This window comes from Pollicipes pollicipes, unplaced genomic scaffold (assembly GCF_011947565.3).
Source record: "Pollicipes pollicipes isolate AB1234 unplaced genomic scaffold, Ppol_2.1 Scaffold_7231;HRSCAF=8579_pilon_pilon_pilon, whole genome shotgun sequence".
NCBI lineage: Eukaryota > Metazoa > Arthropoda > Thecostraca > Pollicipedomorpha > Pollicipedidae > Pollicipes > Pollicipes pollicipes.
This window is the reverse complement of record NW_023597034.1, coordinates 40923996-40941796: the sequence shown is the minus strand read 5'-3', so window position 1 is coordinate 40941796 and position 17801 is coordinate 40923996. Positions and strand designations below refer to the sequence as shown.

Here is a 17801-nt window from a genome sequence, read left to right as displayed (position 1 = left end):
CGTTTTAGATAACTACAACAAAGATAAGTGGCCATGCATCTTCGGTTTATGAGCTTCATCCCTTAATTCGCTGTCAAAGGTTGAAGATGAATCCCATTGCAAGTCAACGCGACGTGCTAGAATGCACGCTGAAATGTGTGCTTTTTCTACTCATTCGATTGCATTTGATGCTTGTTATGACGGCCGCGACAGTGTGGTCGTCGTATCTTCTTGTCCTCTTCTATACTTAGCATGATCAGCTTGTTTCGAACTTGCAAAAGACATTTCCGTTTGTCGCCAACTAAGCCTACTCAAAACTTTGAACCAATCAAATCTCTTCCGATAATGTTTTGGCTACGCTACTGCCTTGCAGAAACCGTGTGAAAAGTATTCGTCTTCAATATCAATATCGTATTGAAGTTACGTAAAGAATGTCGCTGCTGACGGCCTGATACCAGCGACGTGCGACGATGCTGTTTCAGAGGGGGCCGTATACCGTACTGACGCGTGCCGATACTGTTTCAGAGGGGGCCGTATACCGCTGACGTGTGACGATACTGTTTCAGAGGGGGCCGTATACCGCTGACGTGCGACGATGCTGTTCAGAAAAGCGGGCCGTAAAAAACCGCTGACGTGTTGACTATCTGTTTCAGAGGGGGCCGTATACCGCTGACGTGTGACGATGCTGTTTCGGAGGGGACCGCATACCACTGACGTGTGACGATGCTGTTTCGGATGGGGGGGCCTTATAACCGTGACGTGTGACGATCTGTTTCAGAGGGGGGGGCCTCAAACCGCTGACGTATGACGATGCTGTTTCGAGGGGACCGTATAACCGCGGCGGTGCGACGATGCTGTTTCAGAATGGGCCGTACACCGCTGACGTATGACGATGCTGTTTCGGAGGGGACCGTTTACCGCTGGCGTGCGACGATGCGGTTTCGGATAGGGCCGTATACCGCTGACGTACGACGATGCTGTTTCAGAGGGGACCGTATACGACTGACGTATGACGATGCTGCTTCAGAGGGGATCGTTTACCGCTGACGTGTAACGATATTGTTTCGAAGGGGACCGAACACCGCTGACGTGTAACGATGCTGTTTCGGAGGAGACCGTTTACCGCTGACGTGTGACAATGCTGTTTCGAAGGGGACCGTATGCCGTTGATGTGCGACGATGCTGCTTCAGGGGGACCGCATACCGTGCTGACGCGTGCCGATGCTGTTTCGGATTCGGCCGTGCATCGCCGATATCCACCGATGCTGTCTCAGAAGCAGTTTTTCACCGTTGCCGTGCGTCGAGGCTTTTAAAATGCGGCCGTGTATGACCCACGTGACCCGGGCGTCGTGCTGTTTCAGAGGCAGCAGAAGGGAGCGCGGAAATGCGGGTGGAAGTGGGTGCTCTGCTCGGTCCTGACGGCAAGGTCAGGTCACGGGGGGGCTCACCACGCCACCGGCCAGCGTTGTACTGTCACCGAGCGTCGACATCGGGGCTAGGCGACGGGTTACTGAGTCGGTCTAGCCCAGTGCACGGAGACGACGATGGCAGAGGCAACCGAGCAGTAGTAAAGTACGAATGCTGCCGTGAAATTTACGCGCTCTGCACCGCCGCTACGTCTTAGGAATCTACTAGAACAACAAGTTATTTACATGCTTTTTATTTCAACTAAGTCAACGAAATAATAAGGAGGGAAGTTGGAAACCGAACGAGTCTTAATTGAACTATGATGACAAGATAGGCTTAGAAGGTCCAGCCCGGTCCGGCCTCGACGCGATATACGAACGAGCATGGATAGAAGCGTGGTCCAGCTGTCGACTACCGGCATCTCAGCGACAGAAAACCAACCGATGAGGGCACAGGAGTGACCTGAAAGTCCGACAGCCGCATTGGCTTAAGTATGGTCGGCGTGTGCATCCAGGCACGCGTTCTTGCGCACAAGCCATGGATCCGTCCGTTTTGTGCGTTTCAGGCTTGGTGTCAGATCTCGGCAACCAGGGCAGATCAATGTGCGAAAGAGAGGGCGATTGTCCTGTGTTGTTCTCAAAGTCGCTGAGAAATCTCAAGAGATCTCAACCATATCCGACCCACGGATATGGTAGCAATTGACATCAGGGAAGCGTTCAATGTCCCTTTTTAAGTCAATGTCGAATGTGTCATTCTCAGGCCTGAACCGAGGCCGCTAGGGGTATGCGAGCTGCATAGGTAAGTAGGCCAACATATCCAATTCATTGCAGCCTACGTCCGATGCAAACATTGTTTTGAAATCCTTCGGTCACAACTGCGGAACGCATACACATTCATTTTCTCGATTTTTTTCATCAAAATTGACCCGCTCTGGTATACCTAAGGCTAGCCAATTTCAGGTCACGCTATTTATAAATTGCGCGAACGCTAAACAACAGCACACTTTCACCTCCCAAACTCATGGAAGCCGGCTATTCCGAGGCTGTGACGGGGCCTGTCCGAGTGAGTTATGAATTGCGACCCGCTTGATTTGTTTGCACTTTTATTCAACTTATATGGTGATTGTGAGCCAGGCCGCATGTCTAGTGAGTCTTGGCGTCAACTAACCCGAAGTTTTGTAGCTTCAGCGGCTACGGCCCGGCGCCGGTCTGTCACGTGTTTGACGGCCTTGGCAGCGCGAGGCGATTTTGATCCACGAAATCGAGGAATATCAAATCGCGCGTGTTTTACAGCCACTGATCACAGCGCCACGAAGTTTTAAGGAATAAGCAGTCCATCTTTTAAAAAGATGTGCTGCAGTAATTTTACGGAATGATTAAAAAGAGGACTTAAAACCACAGATGGACTAACTGTTCGGACTATCGTCCTCGTTTGATGCGTTATATATGGACAACGTTTCGACCACTTAATTATCCGGCCATCGTCAGGTGTCGAGTCCTAAGAAGGGCTAGATAATGTTTGGCTTTTAGCCATGTACGCGTAACAACCCGATTTTCTCCGTAGAATTACTGGGATTCGAACTGGGGTCTTCTGGGTCCATAGCCGCTGTGCTAGCCAAAAAGAGTTATTGTGCCACGCTCTAGACAAATGCTAGAGTGCTGGACTCGTCATCAGAACATCGGGTTCGAACTCCAGCAATTCCCAGGGAAAAAGTATGGATGTGACGCGCACATGGCCCAAAACCGAACACCATCCAGCCCTGTTCAGGACTCAATAATACCTGACGACGGCAGGAGAATTCGCCACCCACAACGCTTGTGTGCATCTAACGCACCAGATAAGAATGATAGCCTGAGCCATTACGTCACCCATGCGCACATTTCCAAGGCTTGTGTCCATATTTCCAAGGGATTTTCACGCAAGCGGTTTCACTAGGCGACGTTGTTCTTCTGCAACTGCAAAGCTGAGTGATCACCACCATCTCACCTCTGTATTCGATCGACATGGCGAAACACAAAATTTAGCGGGAAGAAAAACAGTATCAAGACAACGAGTCGGAAACAGAACCAGATCCTGGCGATAAGTCATCGCAACGACGCGAGGCTAGCGCTAACAAAGGAGAAAACTGGCAACCGTTCTGGCAAGAGGTTGGGTCGATGTGTGCAAGATCATCACTCACTGTCGCGCGCAAACCATGGGTGCATCGGTATGGAAGTGCTCCTAACGGTTTATGTCAAATTTCAGCAACAGTGCAGAAGGAAGGCTCTGACTAAATGGCCGCATTTGGCAGATGATGTACATATCCTAAGCGCAGCCTGTCATTCTCGCCATCTTTCATTTTGCTTCGTGGCTGACGGGTCAGACCGACCTATTCAGAGGCAGATGTTGAGCTGTGGTCCACGTCGCCACCACAAGCGCGCTCGATACACGCCAATGATCATACCACACAATCCCAAATTATGGCAAACGGAGAAACCATTTTTTACCTGCCAGCAGTTAAAAGCATAGCATGATCCCCCTCTTAACGTAGATTGCTTCGGCCCATTCAGAATATATGGGCCATCGTCGAAGCAAATGCCTATGAATGAGGCATCATCTGACGCGGTGTTAAAGGGCAGGATCTCCAGAGAACCCGGCAGTGCAGCCTGAGCTTCCTCACAAAACGACGGAAATCAACCAGCGCATGTGCCATGCTGCCAGTCATGGGTTGACGGGTGCATGTGCCCTGCTGCCAGTCATGGGGTGACGAGTGCATGTGCCCTGCTGCCAGTCATGGGGTGACGAGTGCATGTGTCCTGCCGCTAGGCATGGGGGGGATGAGCTGCGAGTGTACTAAGAAGCCACGTCTGCCGACTGAACTACTTGCTATAATCTTTGTCAAACGTGTAAGCGTTTGAGAGTAGCGTTTCAACGTCACACATGAAAGGCATTCGCCCAATCAGAAGGCCCGTAAATTAAAGTTAAACGGAATTTTTCAAGGCGAGGCGTAAGTTCATCTTCGTTCGCTACGTTGTTTGTCGCACCAGCCCCATTCGCTCTCCATCAAATAGGTGCCACCTCCGTTCCGCTTTGGCATTCTCGCCCTACACCCACAGCCGCTGAAGTGCGCTGCTTGCCACAAGAACATCAAGCGGCGGAAGATCCTGTGCTCCGCCTGCAAGCAGGTCATATACTGCAGCAAGCAGTGCCGTGCCAGCGACTGGGACAAGAATCACAAGAATACCTGCCCGGCGCGCAGTCAGAGTTAGTGCACCCAGAACGTTATATCGCGTTCATCCGAGTGACGACGGCATCAGCATTCTGCTCACTCTCCTCAGAGCCGTTTGTTTAGCCTTAAAATCGTCATGGTGTCTTCTCAGCTTTGGAATATATTACCTCTCAGGGCAGGTGAACGCTGCTCAGTTTTATTGTGTTGGCCCTACGCTGCAAAACACGCCGGGCATGCAGTTGCTTTTTAACATGACGCTGCAACCACAACATAGTGTACAACCTGACTGGGAGCGCTGCTCTGACCCGCACCGCCTTCGCCAGTGTCGCTGGCGCGCATACAGAGTTCGGTCACCAGCCAGGTGTCCGGCGCGACCCGACTGACATCTGGCGCCAGCTCGCGAAAGAAACGCCAGGAGTCCGGCCGCCGGGCGGACGGCAAGCGAAAGAAGGGCAAAGGTGGGAAAGGCGACGGCGAAGACCGGGACGGCCGCCGCGGCCGGCGAGGCCACTCGCTGGACTCTGGCGAGGCAGGGGACGGAGAAGGCGGGCGGCGCAGGCGCGGGCACGGACCACCGCGCGGCGCCCGCTCCCTGGACGCCCGCCACCCTGGGCACTCGGGCCTGACGCCGATGAAAATGCCCCCCGGGCTGGCGGCCTTCCTCAGCCAGTTCCAAGGCTTCCACATCGGCGCCTGTCGCCACCTGATCCTGGGAGAGTGGTACGAGGACGACTGCAAGATGAAGCAGAACTACAGCTTTATTTAAGCTCCAGACTGATGCTCTTGTAGCATCGCTAACGCGTGCTGTCCAGTGCCCTGTTCTGTGCCGTTCCTTGAAACGACGAAGTCTTTGCTTTGCTTCGTTGAATAAAGTTTAAATCCGTTGCTGTCGCTCGCCAACATATCACTACGCTGGTTGATGAGACGCGCGCTAGTTTGGCGGTGTCGCGCCGCGGGCACCCCTTACTGATGAAGTCATTGAGACGTCACGGGCGTAAATGAACGTTAGGAGCTTGTCAAAGTCTTTAGTCATGTTTTACTGAGATAATGTTAGCAACCAGAAACGAACGTTACCTTGTCTGGTGATGAGATATTCTCATTGCTTACTTCATCTCTAGGGGGGTTGGGCATGCCTACCATCTGCGCCCCCATCGTGCATAATAGCAGTCTGTCTCCGCACTTTCCTAGTTCAACAGCAAGTTTCAGTTTCCTGGTTAAGGCACTGCCAACATGAAGAAGTCGCAGTCATGAAAACGAAAGCGAATCACCATTGATTCTGCGCCCTGTCCGGTATTTTGAACAGCGGTTTGGTTAACTGAGATCCAGCAGTTGTGCGTGCATCAGCGATGGCGGTTCAATAGGAAAACGGGCTTTGCTGTGTCAAATGTAGGCCGACCGTCAAAAGAAGATAGCGAACCTTGAGTTCAACTCTAGCGGAGCAGAGTCAACTCCGACTCTGGCTCGCGGCAAGCAGATTTGATCCCAACTCTGCAGGAAAGATTTGAAGGAAATTTTGTCCGCCCTCAAAACCGACTCCGGGCCGTCGGTTCCATATCCTATTTTTTTGTTGCTAGGCAGCTTTTGACACTGTTGGATAATCATCAATCGCGATGTGGTCTAAACTCGGAACTAATATTTCGTGAATAACAGCATCATACTCGTCCAGCTTCCGCGGATCTTTTGCATGGATCCGAAGGGCACGACGAAAACAAGGTCACATATTGTCTGACATACGAGGTGCCACGGTTCAAAGCATAGTGATCTAATGACAGCACGCACGTTTTACGAATACAGGAAGGCAGGGCCTGGCGAGGTTGATGGGCCGCGGCCTCTCGGAGGCCGGCGAGCTGATTCCCTTCATGACCCCTCATTAAAGAACAGTCACAACGAGGCTTCACAAAAGGACCCCGATGCTCCGCGAAATTCCCAGACCCTCACCGCTCAGTCCCCATGAGTGGCTCGGCAAGATAGCAGACAGCTTCGCTGCAATGCCAGTGTCGGCTCGCTCCGGCCACGTCTCCACGACCAACCACGGTCCCCCCGGGTATCACACCCGTTACCCACGCACTCCATCGCTTCTGACCTGTGCACAGGGCTCCCACCACACTTCGGACCACAGTTCGCTCAGCGCGCGATACACCTCACCCTCACCACTCGCCCGCTCCCAGCGCCCTCAGTTTCCAGTCACGATGTGGCGCACCACCTTCTCGAACGCCGGTGAAGTGATGGGCCGCGCCGGCAGGTAGAACGGGTTGCACACCATGTCGGTGTAGGCGACGTGCAGCTTGCGGAACATAGTGCGGATCTCGTTGTCCCGGATCGACACGTTGGCCGCCTTCGACCACGATGACGAACTTGATCTTGGTGTTGGTGGCGTAGCCGAAGACGCGGTACTCCTCGGTGGAGTACAGCAGGCCTAGATAGAGCTCGCGGCCGTCGGCGGCCGATTTGCCCGTGGCGCCCAGCTTCTCTTCCACCACATCCAGTGCTGTGTGGACCGTGTAGTGAAACTGCAGTTCAGATGCGGGATCAGGCTGTATGGATATACAGGGGCGAGTTCTCCTTGCCTATCACGGCCAGGCACACCGCCATAGTAAGCTGCCACCGGCTGAGTCACCAATGGTGCACAGAGCTCAGAGTGAGGTCACCTGGTGGAACATATACATGGTCATAACCACACAGTGGTAGACAATTAAACAAGAGGTATGCTAATGAAGGCTAATATATCAAATAACAACTTGAAGGAAAGGCTCGTATTTTACTCACAAATGACCTAGACATCCTTCAGCTACATTCATGGAATGCCACTATTAAAAAGCTCTCTGTAATGCAAAAACTATTTATACAAATCATACTTTACAATTAGGGAAAAGGAGCTTATGCAAGATCCTGAGACACCTTGCCATAAAGCAGGATCCAAATTATTTTGCCCAATGCTGATGATCATGACATCTCTGATCACATCATCACACATCATTGATGAAATTAGAATGTTCAAGGCTTTTGTAATTGTGATTAAAACATTCCCCAAGGCACATCATTTCATGATGATATTGGTCCCCTTGAATTTAACTTTCCTTGTGAATCTTAAAAAATGTCAGATTGCATGATTTAGGTGCAAAAAAACTCAAAAGCAATTTAATGTGAGCCATGACACCTGCAATAACACCTATAAAAGACACAGTACCACACTCTCTATGCCCATCTGGAAAATTTGTGTGTGAATGTGGCATGGTCAGAGCTCTGGATAAACCAGTTACAAACAGAAAGCAAAATGTTTAACAGGGGTGTTTCACATTTGAGGACATCGAAGCATGCAACAGATATGATGACAAAGCTGACATTACCTATTTCTTTACTTTCAGTGGAACAGACTGCCACAGACAGGCACAATTTGTCCACCTGGTAAGTATGCTCCTTGCTATACCATTGTTTGATTGTCATCACAACTAGCAAAGCAATGGTTGAAAGCCAATTGAAAATTTTGTACCTTCAAATCTTGCTCACAAACATCAGATAAAAGCAAGACAACAATTTTGTTCTTTGCTTTGATTGCCACATGACTTATGGAATGACAGGATCTGAATTATGGAGTCATGGATACCTACATGACCTTAACATATTCTCCCTCAAGTCTGCACAGCTGTGTGGGCATGTAGTTCAGAAACAAGAGACAACAAGGTCTCAAGAAGGGCAGGACCATGAACTGCACTAAATAACCTTCAAGATGGCTATTTCAGTCCATAACCCTATGCAGATGTGGAGCACTCCCTTTAAGCTTTTGCTTATGGACAGCCTGAGTCAACACACAAATATTACTTTAAATTCACACATTCTGCAACTGCATAGCCAACGCAGACTTTTTCTGATTCCAGAGGAACAGAGCCTCCTACTATTCAAGTTTAATAGTACTAAGGTGGCATACCGTTTTCGACCCGCTGCTTGCTTCGTAACAGTGAGCGCAGGCCCCTCTCCCCAATGGAAACAATACCACAACTGAGCTATTCAGTACCCCGTAGAGTTTATTCTAACCACTTATACATACCTCGCAGATCCCACCGTTTCCCGTCACAATCCCAAACAATCGCTGTATTTGTGATTACGATGGCTTCATCTGCCTCATGCGCTTCATTTCTGTCCCAAGCCCTCAACGCTACCATATAACTGTGCTCTACCATGTTTTTGGTTATTTACTGCACGGTCATTTGACGCACGCGCTTTTACCAGACGCAGAATGGACCGGACCGAAAGCAGAATGTTTCATGGGTGGATGTCATAGTAAATACTGTCTGGTGTTCTAAAATTTGTGGGTACGATATCGTAGAAGAGCTTGATGTACTCTGTTCGCTCGCTTCCAAGACGATTTTGCGTAACAAATTTCCGAACTCAATTTGGCAGTCAATCAAACTCATCATAAATTCTAAATCATGGGGACGGTGCTAAGCCGAGCCGAAATTACTTGCATCACCCCCTATCCAGCGTGAAGTACAACTTCTTTACGGTGTGGGCATGTAGTTCGGACGGACGGACGTAACCCAGCTTACCTCCGAGGAAAGTTTAAGAGATGACGGCGAAGTTGGGGGGGGGGGGGGGGGGGCGCAGGGGACTTAAGAGTTGACGGTGGCATCCCTAAAACGTCAGGTTCTAACCAGACCTTCTTGTCTAGACCTTCACACCCTTGGCTCGACCGCACGATACCGCACTGAAGACATTTCCGGAAATCCGTTCGCGGCTGTATTTTCAACGTTATACGAGCATTCGCTCCGTGCTAAGCAAATTTATCCCCTCACATCGTCTCGAGTTACGCTCTAACCCCACCACTTTCCAGACGATATCCACGAACAGTGGCCACATCAGACACGGGCTGCAAGGCAACGATCAATGTTGCCGCACGAAGCAACTGCCACAGTTCATGACCAGACCACCGCCTGGTCAGCGGGTCGGGCGACAAATGCAGCACCCACGACATTCAGAGCGCTTCCGTCACAGTAGCTCCTGCATCCAAATGTGCATTTCCCACATTCAGCCTGCCTCTGCAAATGCCTCTGGTTTTCCCAAATGCCTCTGGTTTTCAGTTGCATTTCCAGGTAATTCATGACACTTGCCACGGTAAGTTGTACTTGCAAAATGTTGTAATGTAGGTACATGGAGAAAAGCAATTGAGAACGCCGAGGACGATTCCGATGCACCTACTCGCAGCAGCTGACACACCCGGGGAGGCAGATGCCATTACTTAATTATGATGCATCGACACAGAAGGCAGACACTTCACCCAATGCACGTGACGTACGCAGCTTTGAAGATAACTCTGGAATATGTTCCCGAATCGGCACATGAAGAAGCCTGGAAAACCAGTCATTGGAACGCAAGAACACGTGAAATGCCTAAACCGAAAAGCCTATTCTACATTACAAGTTTGCCGATATACACACGGAACGAGCAAGCCAAGCCATGCACACATCCAATCGTCCGAACTTCCTCTTCTTTGTCTTGTTCCTTAGACTCTCTGCGTGCTGGCTTTCCGACTCGATTTCCTGGGCACGGGTTGGGGTGAGTCGGTCGCCCTGCGAGCCTGGCGAGTCACGCGTGTCCCTCCGGAGACGACACTGTCTGGCGTCTGGCCCGCCTGGCTCCGAGATCCCCGCGTGGTCCGAGACGTCCCGGAGACCGCGCTCTCGGAGGACTGGTCCAGCTGACTTCTGGAGGTCCGCTTGGGTCTGGCCGGTCCGGAGAAAACGCTGTCAGGAGACAGTTCCCCCTGGATTTTGAGAGTTCTCTTGGGTCTGGCCGTTCTGGAGACGGCACTGTCTGGACTCTGATTTACTCCGCTTCGGGAAGCCTGCTTCGATCCACTAGTTGTGGAGGCAATGCTGTTTGGGCTCTGTTCCACCAGAATCCTGGGAGTCCTCTTGGTTCTGGCGGTTTTAGGAGCAGCACTATCTGAAGTCAATTTTGCACGGCTTCTGGAAGACTGCTTGGTTCTAGTGGTTTCTGGGACAGCACTGTCTTGATCCCGCTCCATCCGACTTCTGGAAGTCCGACCAGCTCTGGACGATGCGGAGACAACACTGTCTGGACTCTCCTCCACAACGTTTCTGGAAACCCGCTTCGCCCCTCTGGCTCCCGAAGGCACGCTGTCCGAAGTCAGTTCCAGCTGGCTTCTAGAGGCCGCATTGTTTTCAAGCGGCTCCGGAGACAGCGTTGTCCGGACTCTCCTCCACTCGGAGCCTGGATCCCCTGGTGTTTCTGATCGTGTGGCGCGCCGCCGCCTCCTCGAGGCTCCGGCCACCTCCTCCTCGGCCGGACGGCGCGCCGCCAGCCGCCACCACCGCGTCGTCCCGGGGCGACTCCGGCTCCGGACCCTCGCTGCCGTCCTCGATGGTTGGCTCCGAGCTGTCGTCGTCGGCCAGCGGGGGCACGCCGCGGCCGCCGGACGGCGGGGGCGCGGCGCACGTTCGCCGCCGGCCGGCGCGGCGGCGCAGCGCGCGCGTTCGGCCGGCTCCGCTTGGCCGGCACCGAGGCCGGCGAGGCGAGCGGCGACGCCGCCGCCTTGCCGCGCTTCGGTGCCGGCGTGCGCCGCGAGAGACGGCCGCCGGGCTGGTGCGGCGGCGGCGGCGGCGGAGGCGACGTCTCGGCGGCGCGCCTCGGCGCCGGCTCGGAGGCGAGCCGCGAGCGGCGCGCGTCCGGCCGCACTGCCGATCGGTCGGCGGCCTCCCGCAGACACTCAGCGAACTCGTCCGAGCCGGCCGACGCCGTCAGCAGCAGCTCCTGGCCGGCGCTGACGTCGGCCGACTCGGGCGTCTCCGGCACTGCGCCGCCGGCGGCCGACCGCTCCGGCGAGCCTTGGCTGCAGTCCAGGCCGCCGACCAGCGTCGCGTCGCCGCCGGCGGACGGCCGCGCGCGCGCCGGCGCCGGCGTGGCGGCCGGTTCGTCCGGCCGCGCCGCCAGAAGCGCGCCGACGCCGCCAGCGAAGCGGCGCAGGTGGCGCGCCAGCTGCCGGTCGCCGGGCTCGGCGCCATCGGCGGCCAGCAACCGGTCGGCCAGTGCGGCCAAGTCGCGCAGCACGGCCGCCGGCGCCGCCGCCAGCTGCAGCTGTGGCAGCGCGCGCGCCAGCACGCGGCCGGCGCTGTCCGAGCCGACGCCGTCCAGCAGGGCGTTCAGCAGCCGGTACGCGAGCGCCTCGTGCACGGACCCGGGCAGCTCCGCCTGCCGCTCGGCCAGCATGGCCGACTGCGTCAGCTGCACGAAGAAGCGCGCCACGTCGTCCAGGTCCACCTCCACCAGCGGTGAAGTCATCGGCGCCTGGGGGTGCGGCCGGCAAGCCGGTGAGGGGCGCCGCGGGCACGTGTGGCTACTCGGGGTCAGGTCGGACACTGCCGGTGCAGATTTGCCGACAGACGGGAGAGTCACAAACCGCATCATACGGAACAAGACAGCTGCTCCTAACATCAATGGTGAGCCCTTTGATAACTTCCTAGTTACGGGAGATAGTAGAAATGATAAGAGAGCCACACATCGGTGCGATAAATACGTGTGATTGCCTCGCCCTGCAACAGTCTTCTTGAACCTTTCCGGGATTCTTTATTTATTCGCCGTCTTGGCGCACAAGTAACTCAAAAATCTTAAGTAATGTAGGCTCATCGGCAACGCGGGCGCATCTATGGATACAAATCACAAAACGCCAATAAAAGCCTCACATATTTGCTCATCAACGACTCGTGAGCAGTGACTTCGCAAACAGCCGTAGCGCTTTTCCCACCCTGTCCCCGATACGACAGGCGCGGTCCGTGCGGCAGCGGCGCCTATCAGCAGACGCACCTGCATGAGCGTGTGTATGGTGGGGAGCATGGCGTCAGCCAGCATCTCCTGGTTGGCGCGGCTGGCGGCGCCGAACGCCGGGAAGAACACGCCCAGCATGTTGCGCAGGAAACTGTCGCCGTCCATGACGGGGTTGTACCACATGAGCACGAGCCGCTCCAACAGTCGGGGCGAGCTGATGCGACCGTGCATCAGCAGTTTGCAGAGGCCCTCCGCCACCAGGCCGCGCACCTGGCCGAGGCGGCATTCAGGTCAGGTCATGCCGGGCCAGAACTTGTCAGGTCAGATCAGGTCAGGTCTTGTCAGGTCAGGTCTTGTCAGGTCAGGTTGACGGCGGCCGATACCGGGGCCGGGTCCGAAGACCTATCCAACGATTTTCAATTTCGTTGGTTCATGTTCTTTTTGCGGTAGATTTGCCGAAGACTGAGTGAAATAAACTGATGATCATAGTATTGACTTATCAGTGGACGTTTCATTTAATCTGGCCTACTGAACATCCCCAAACAGCAGGATAGAAAGCCCCTGGATCAGTTTGTGAACAGGGATCTAAACAGCCGCAGGCGACGCCGAACCCGAGGCGGTCAACAACATGGCATGGGGAGGGAGCTTCCACAGGAAATCAGTCCAGCCACCAGACCAGGTCAGGCCGACGTACCTCTGGCTCCCCGACATCCAGCATGGCGGTGAGCTCGGTGACTAGCGGCGCCATTTGGTCGGGCTGCTCGGCCGGCGCGGCCACCTCCAGCCCGTGCACCAGCAGCTGGTCAAAGACAGCCCGCAGCGCCGTCAGCTGCACCTCGCACTGGTCCGCCTGCGCCACCTGTCCGGTCGCAGGGGTCGCAGGTCAGCATGACGGGATTTAAGACAGCTGGAGGAGGGGTGGAGAGCCAACAACAGCGCGCGCTGCAACACGGGGCGACTTGAACAAGTTGCCAGTCAGTGACGGAGCACCGGCAGAAGTCAAGGAGCTCAGCGGCATACCAGAGGACAAGCAGGCTGCCTGGCCAGCCCAACAAGGCGTCGCGAAACCGACCTGGACGAAGAGCACCAGGTGATGCTCGGCGAGGCCGCGGTTCAGCAGCGAAAGGGCGCCGAGCGCGCGCACGGCCGCCTCGCGCACGCCCGGGTCCTCGTTCTGCACGGCCGGTAGCACGAGCGTCTCGGCCAGCGCGCGCAGCTCGGCCGTCAGCGTCTTCAGCTCGGGCGACTGCAGCAGCTCGTACAGCACCGTCAGGCACTTGGTCAGCGTGGCCGGGTCGTCGCGTTCGGCGCACTCGCCGACGTCGTCGGCCGGCGCCGGCTCGGGCCGCTCCTGGAGTTCGCGCTCCTCCTCCTGACACAGCGTCTGCTGGCGCTGCAGCTCCTGCGCCGTCGCGAACTCGCCGCCCGCCACGGCCGCCTCCAGCCGGTCGCGCAGCTCGTTCAGCTGCACGCGCAGCTGGGCGCGGCGCAGCCGGCGCGCGCGCAGCTCCTGCTCAGGTGGCGGCGGCGGCGCGCTCTGCAGCGGCGCGCGGATCTCGGAGATTGTCTCGACGAGCGCGCGCAGCCGTGCGGGCGCCGCCGGCACGGCGCGCGCGTACAGCCGCACCAGCGGCGCCACCAGCTGGCCGTCCAGCCGGTCGGCGCGCAGCAGGCTGTCGACGAGCGCGGCGAGTGCGCGCCGGCCGAACTCGTCCCACAGCTCGAGCCCAGCCGCCAGCGCGATCAGCTGGCGCAGCACGAAGCGGTCCGTCTCGTGCTCGCCGTCGGCCGGCGGCCGGCCGCTAAGCTGCTGGATGAGGCCGCACAGCGCCGGCAGGTCGGGCGTGATGCGCTCCAGCTGAGAGTCGGCGCCGCCACCCTCGCTCCGCAGGTGGTCGCAGAGCGCGCGCCACAGCAGCGCGTGCTCGGCCGTCAGCTGGTCGGCGGCGAACAGGCGCGTGTCGGCCGGCAGGGCCAGACTCTCCACCTGACGGGCACAGACAGGCGACGCTGACAGGCACGCCCCATTCGACCGGCCGGGCTGCCTCGCCGCGGTTCGCACATCCACCGGCCCGACCAGGCAGGCCCTAGCCCGGAGACAGCGGCGCTGCGCGTGGAAGAGCACCGGGAGGGCCGCCGCGATTCGCCTTTCATAAAAAAGAAATAACGGAATATTCGTACCTTCGCAAGAACTGGGCGATTTAATCCAAGTTCAAACCATTTACTCCCTCTAAATACGTGGATCAACTGCACACTATCATTGAACTTTGTCCGGTGCGAATACTGCATTTTCATAAAGCAAGATCGAAAACATCACTGCAAACTGTCAGCAGCACAACACAGATCCAGAGACTGCCAAAAGGTCACGAAACATAGGCGACAACCCAAATTTTGGACCACAACGACTAAATCAATCCACTGATCAAGTACCACATCAATCAAGTCACGTACCAAATCATCACCACGTCATCGATCGGTCAATCACCAAATCGATTAAACAAACGGTCGGGTCCGGCCAACCGACTGTCCCCCACTGTCCCCTTTGCCAAGCCAGCGGCCCAGGACCGGCGGCAGTATGGCCGGCTCACGCACCATGTCAGCGTACGAGGTCTCGCGGCACATGGCCTTGACCACGAGCTCAGCCACGTCCGGGCACATCTCCACGTAGAGGCAGCGCAGCAGCTGCGTGACGCTGCCGGCCAGCAGGCGCAGCCAGAACTGCAGCAGGTCCTTCTGCACGGTGCGACGGATGGCCTCGTCGCGGTCCTGTAGGCCCTCTTTCAGCAGCCGGCGGCGCTCAGACATCGAGATAGACTTGATGTGCACCTGAGGCAGGAGCGTGCGTGCACACGTGGGACACGCGGCGAGCGCACGTGCGGCGACACCGAGACGGCACGCACGTGTGGCTGTGACGTGCACGGTGGAAGAGCAGAGGTCGGTTCTGTGTCGATACCGAGCATGGAGTCCATGCTCTATGTCATGGATATGTCATGGACACACGTACACGTGGCACCGACTATGGACGAGTTGGTTCCGTACAAAATGCGGGGCGTTTTATCACGATGCATTGCAAACAGAGGGTAAGTAATGAATTCGAACTCTTCACAAAAGATATCCTTGGTTTCACCTTACCAATGAGCAAAATCTCCTTACATTAATAAAGCACAAAAAGAGTGATCAGGAGGAAAGCTGACGACGCCACTGAAAAAGAGCCTCCAGCATATAGACACCAAGCCAGGAGCTAACCGCATCACCACGCACGCAGACACACCAGCTGATCCTCACACCTCCCAAGTCGACAGCCGACGCGGCACAGCCCTCCACAGGAGTGCGCCGGCGCCGCGCCTCACCTTGGTCAGGAAGAGGTAGGCCTGGCGACGGACGGGCGCGCTCGAGTCGCGGATGCGCTCCAGCACGTGCGGCAGCGTGGCGGCCGAGCCGCCGATGTTGAGCAGCACTGCGCGCCGTACGTCGGCGCTCGGGTCGTTACGCAGGTGAAACACGTACGCCCGGATCACCGGGCACTGCTTGTTGTGCGGCTCCTGCAGGCGCGACAGCGCGAACACAGCCTGCACGCGCACGGCCGGCACCGTGTCCTGCAGCCGCTCCAGCATGGCCTCGTACACGCGGTCGCAGAGCGCGTCGTCCAGGTAGGCGTTCTCGCCCAGGTGCAGCAGCAGCTTGTTCAGCAGCTGGCAGCTGCGCAGGCGGACGGCCGAGTCGGTCGCGCGGTGGCTATCCACCAGGAACTGGAACAGGCGGCCGAAGAACGGGTGCACCTCCTCTGCCTCGTCGACCGCCTTGTCGGCCTCTACCGCCGCCGGGCACAGGTGGCGCGCGAACCGGGCTGCGAACTCGAGCGTGCGCTCCACCGGCGCGCTCTTTTCGCCGCGCACCAGCGCGTGCCGCAGCAGGCGCACAAACTCCACGAAGAAGGCCTCGTCGTCATCGCGCGCCGCGTGGATCGCCTTCAACGCGGTCAGCAGCTTCTGGTGCACCGAGATGCTGGCCTGGCATGCGACGAACACGTCCTGCATTGTGTTCAGCATGGTGGCAGCTGTAAGCAACAGGACATACTAGTGATCTCTAAAGATGCAGTAATGATGATTGAGGCCTTATTTCTCACCCACTGCCAAGGCCATTTTGAGATGGATGCCTATCCCATATCATGTGGGATGCGATGACAGTGTGTGAAAGGCTCAAACCCAAGACCAATGGGTCTGGAGCAAATCACCCTAACCACTATACCCCACTGCTCTCTCCAAAGATGTGGCTATGTAGCATGATCAGTGGTGTTGAAGTGGTCTGAGGTGTTAATGTGCTGTGCAGTTTCTGATGATAATTGCCAAGCATGTGCATAACCAATGAATACAAATCCTAGATTTCAGAAGTTCTTGACATTTGTGATTACATTTAGAGTTAACAAATGTATGAGTGGGAGGTCATTTTGCACTGTTCTTAAGAGCTACAGACTCAATGTTCTATCAACTTTAAATCAACAATTTGCACTTTATTTATGCCACATCATATACCTAATTGCTGCCAGGAGTTCAACAATGCACCCCTACTTTTGCTAACAGTCCCTTGACAGAACACAGGTCATGAGCATTAATCAATAGGTCTTATCCCAAGACAGGAACTTCAAAGCAATCTCTAACAGAAAATGCATTCTTCATTGTCTCAAAAGTGTACCAAACCTGACCACCACCCACCCTAATCAACCTCTGTGACCAAGCCTGCTGCTGCCCATCATGCTGTTGGTGTTCAAAATCTTATAATTTTACTTCTCATTTTCCACACCATCCCCCTGCAACCCATCATCACCATCACTGACTTAAGGTGTAATGCCAAATTTCATGTCACATTCCCATCATATAAAACCTCTGTATTGATCCAATCAAGCATCAGTATGCAAAAGCTGCACCTTAAAAAGAAAAGGCCAGCCTTCATCCAATATGATGCCTTGGGGCATCAACTTTGTACTGCCAGTGTTAGAATCTGATAAGCACCACTGACATCATGATTTATATATATTGACACAGTAAGATGACGTGATGTTATTGTTTTCTGATTATCAACCGAGTTGTTTGCTCTGAAGAGGTCAATGTATGCACAAAATATTAACACCATGAGGCAAAAACTTAACAAAAGCCAGTCATTTACATAAAGCTAGGCATTATAAAGTGAGGCCAATACCTTAATGTAGAGATATTGCAATCTTGCCGAACTTATGTATATCACGCTGGTCGAGACCACGTACGACACGCGAGCACCGATCTTGACTTCTCGTGCTACTGCAATCACATTGCCCTTACCGGTGTTAAATTCGGCAGGTTGCTAACAAATTAACAACCGAAACATCACAGAACAATCAATTATCCCACGGCACGCAACGAAGGCCAACCCGCAACCGAGGCCAACCGCAACC

The 17801-nt window shown here is 55.2% G+C and overlaps 3 protein-coding genes across 3 annotated transcripts in view; 1 reads left to right on the top strand and 2 right to left on the bottom strand.

Moving 5' to 3' along the window:
- Positions 1 to 5483, top strand: part of LOC119110125 (uncharacterized) — a 46923-nt gene extending 41440 nt beyond the window's left edge. The window contains exons 15-17 of the mRNA XM_037233864.1: positions 1341 to 1405; positions 4482 to 4629; positions 4918 to 5483. Coding sequence (XP_037089759.1) covers positions 1341 to 1405; positions 4482 to 4629; positions 4918 to 5360 — 656 coding nt within the window. The 3' untranslated portion in view covers positions 5361 to 5483. The remainder of the gene's footprint in view (positions 1 to 1340; positions 1406 to 4481; positions 4630 to 4917) is intronic.
- Positions 5484 to 5615: 132 nt separating this feature from the next.
- Positions 5616 to 8611, bottom strand: LOC119110386 (trafficking protein particle complex subunit 2-like protein). The gene is given in 4 exon segments (XM_037234191.1): positions 5616 to 6929; positions 6931 to 7135; positions 7137 to 7242; positions 8520 to 8611. Coding segments are annotated over 3 exon segments (417 nt in total). The 5' UTR covers positions 7187 to 7242; positions 8520 to 8611; the 3' UTR covers positions 5616 to 6767.
- A 2162-nt stretch (positions 8612 to 10773) lies between these two features.
- On the bottom strand, positions 10774 to 17801 carry LOC119110124 (condensin complex subunit 3). Its single transcript, XM_037233863.1, has 9 exons — positions 17689 to 17801; positions 15724 to 16430; positions 14966 to 15199; positions 14070 to 14360; positions 13446 to 13790; positions 13068 to 13232; positions 12413 to 12643; positions 11735 to 11896; positions 10774 to 10980 (listed from the first exon to the last, which is right to left on the bottom strand). The coding sequence occupies exons 2-9, from the start codon at positions 16420 to 16422 to the stop codon at positions 10774 to 10776; spliced, it is 2334 nt and encodes a 777-aa protein (XP_037089758.1). The 5' UTR covers positions 16423 to 16430; positions 17689 to 17801.

Coding starts and splice junctions, on each gene's coding strand:
- LOC119110124 (XM_037233863.1), bottom strand. CDS start 16,422: ATGCTGAACACAATGCAGGACGTGTTCGTCGCATGCCAGGCCAGCATC. Junction 13,791..14,069: donor GGGACGAGTTCGGCCGGCGC/GCACTCGCCGCG, acceptor GCGGGCGGCGAG/TTCGCGACGGCGCAGGAGCT. Junction 13,233..13,445: donor ACCTGGTGCTCTTCGTCCAG/GTCGGTTTCGCG, acceptor GCGACCGGACAG/GTGGCGCAGGCGGACCAGTG.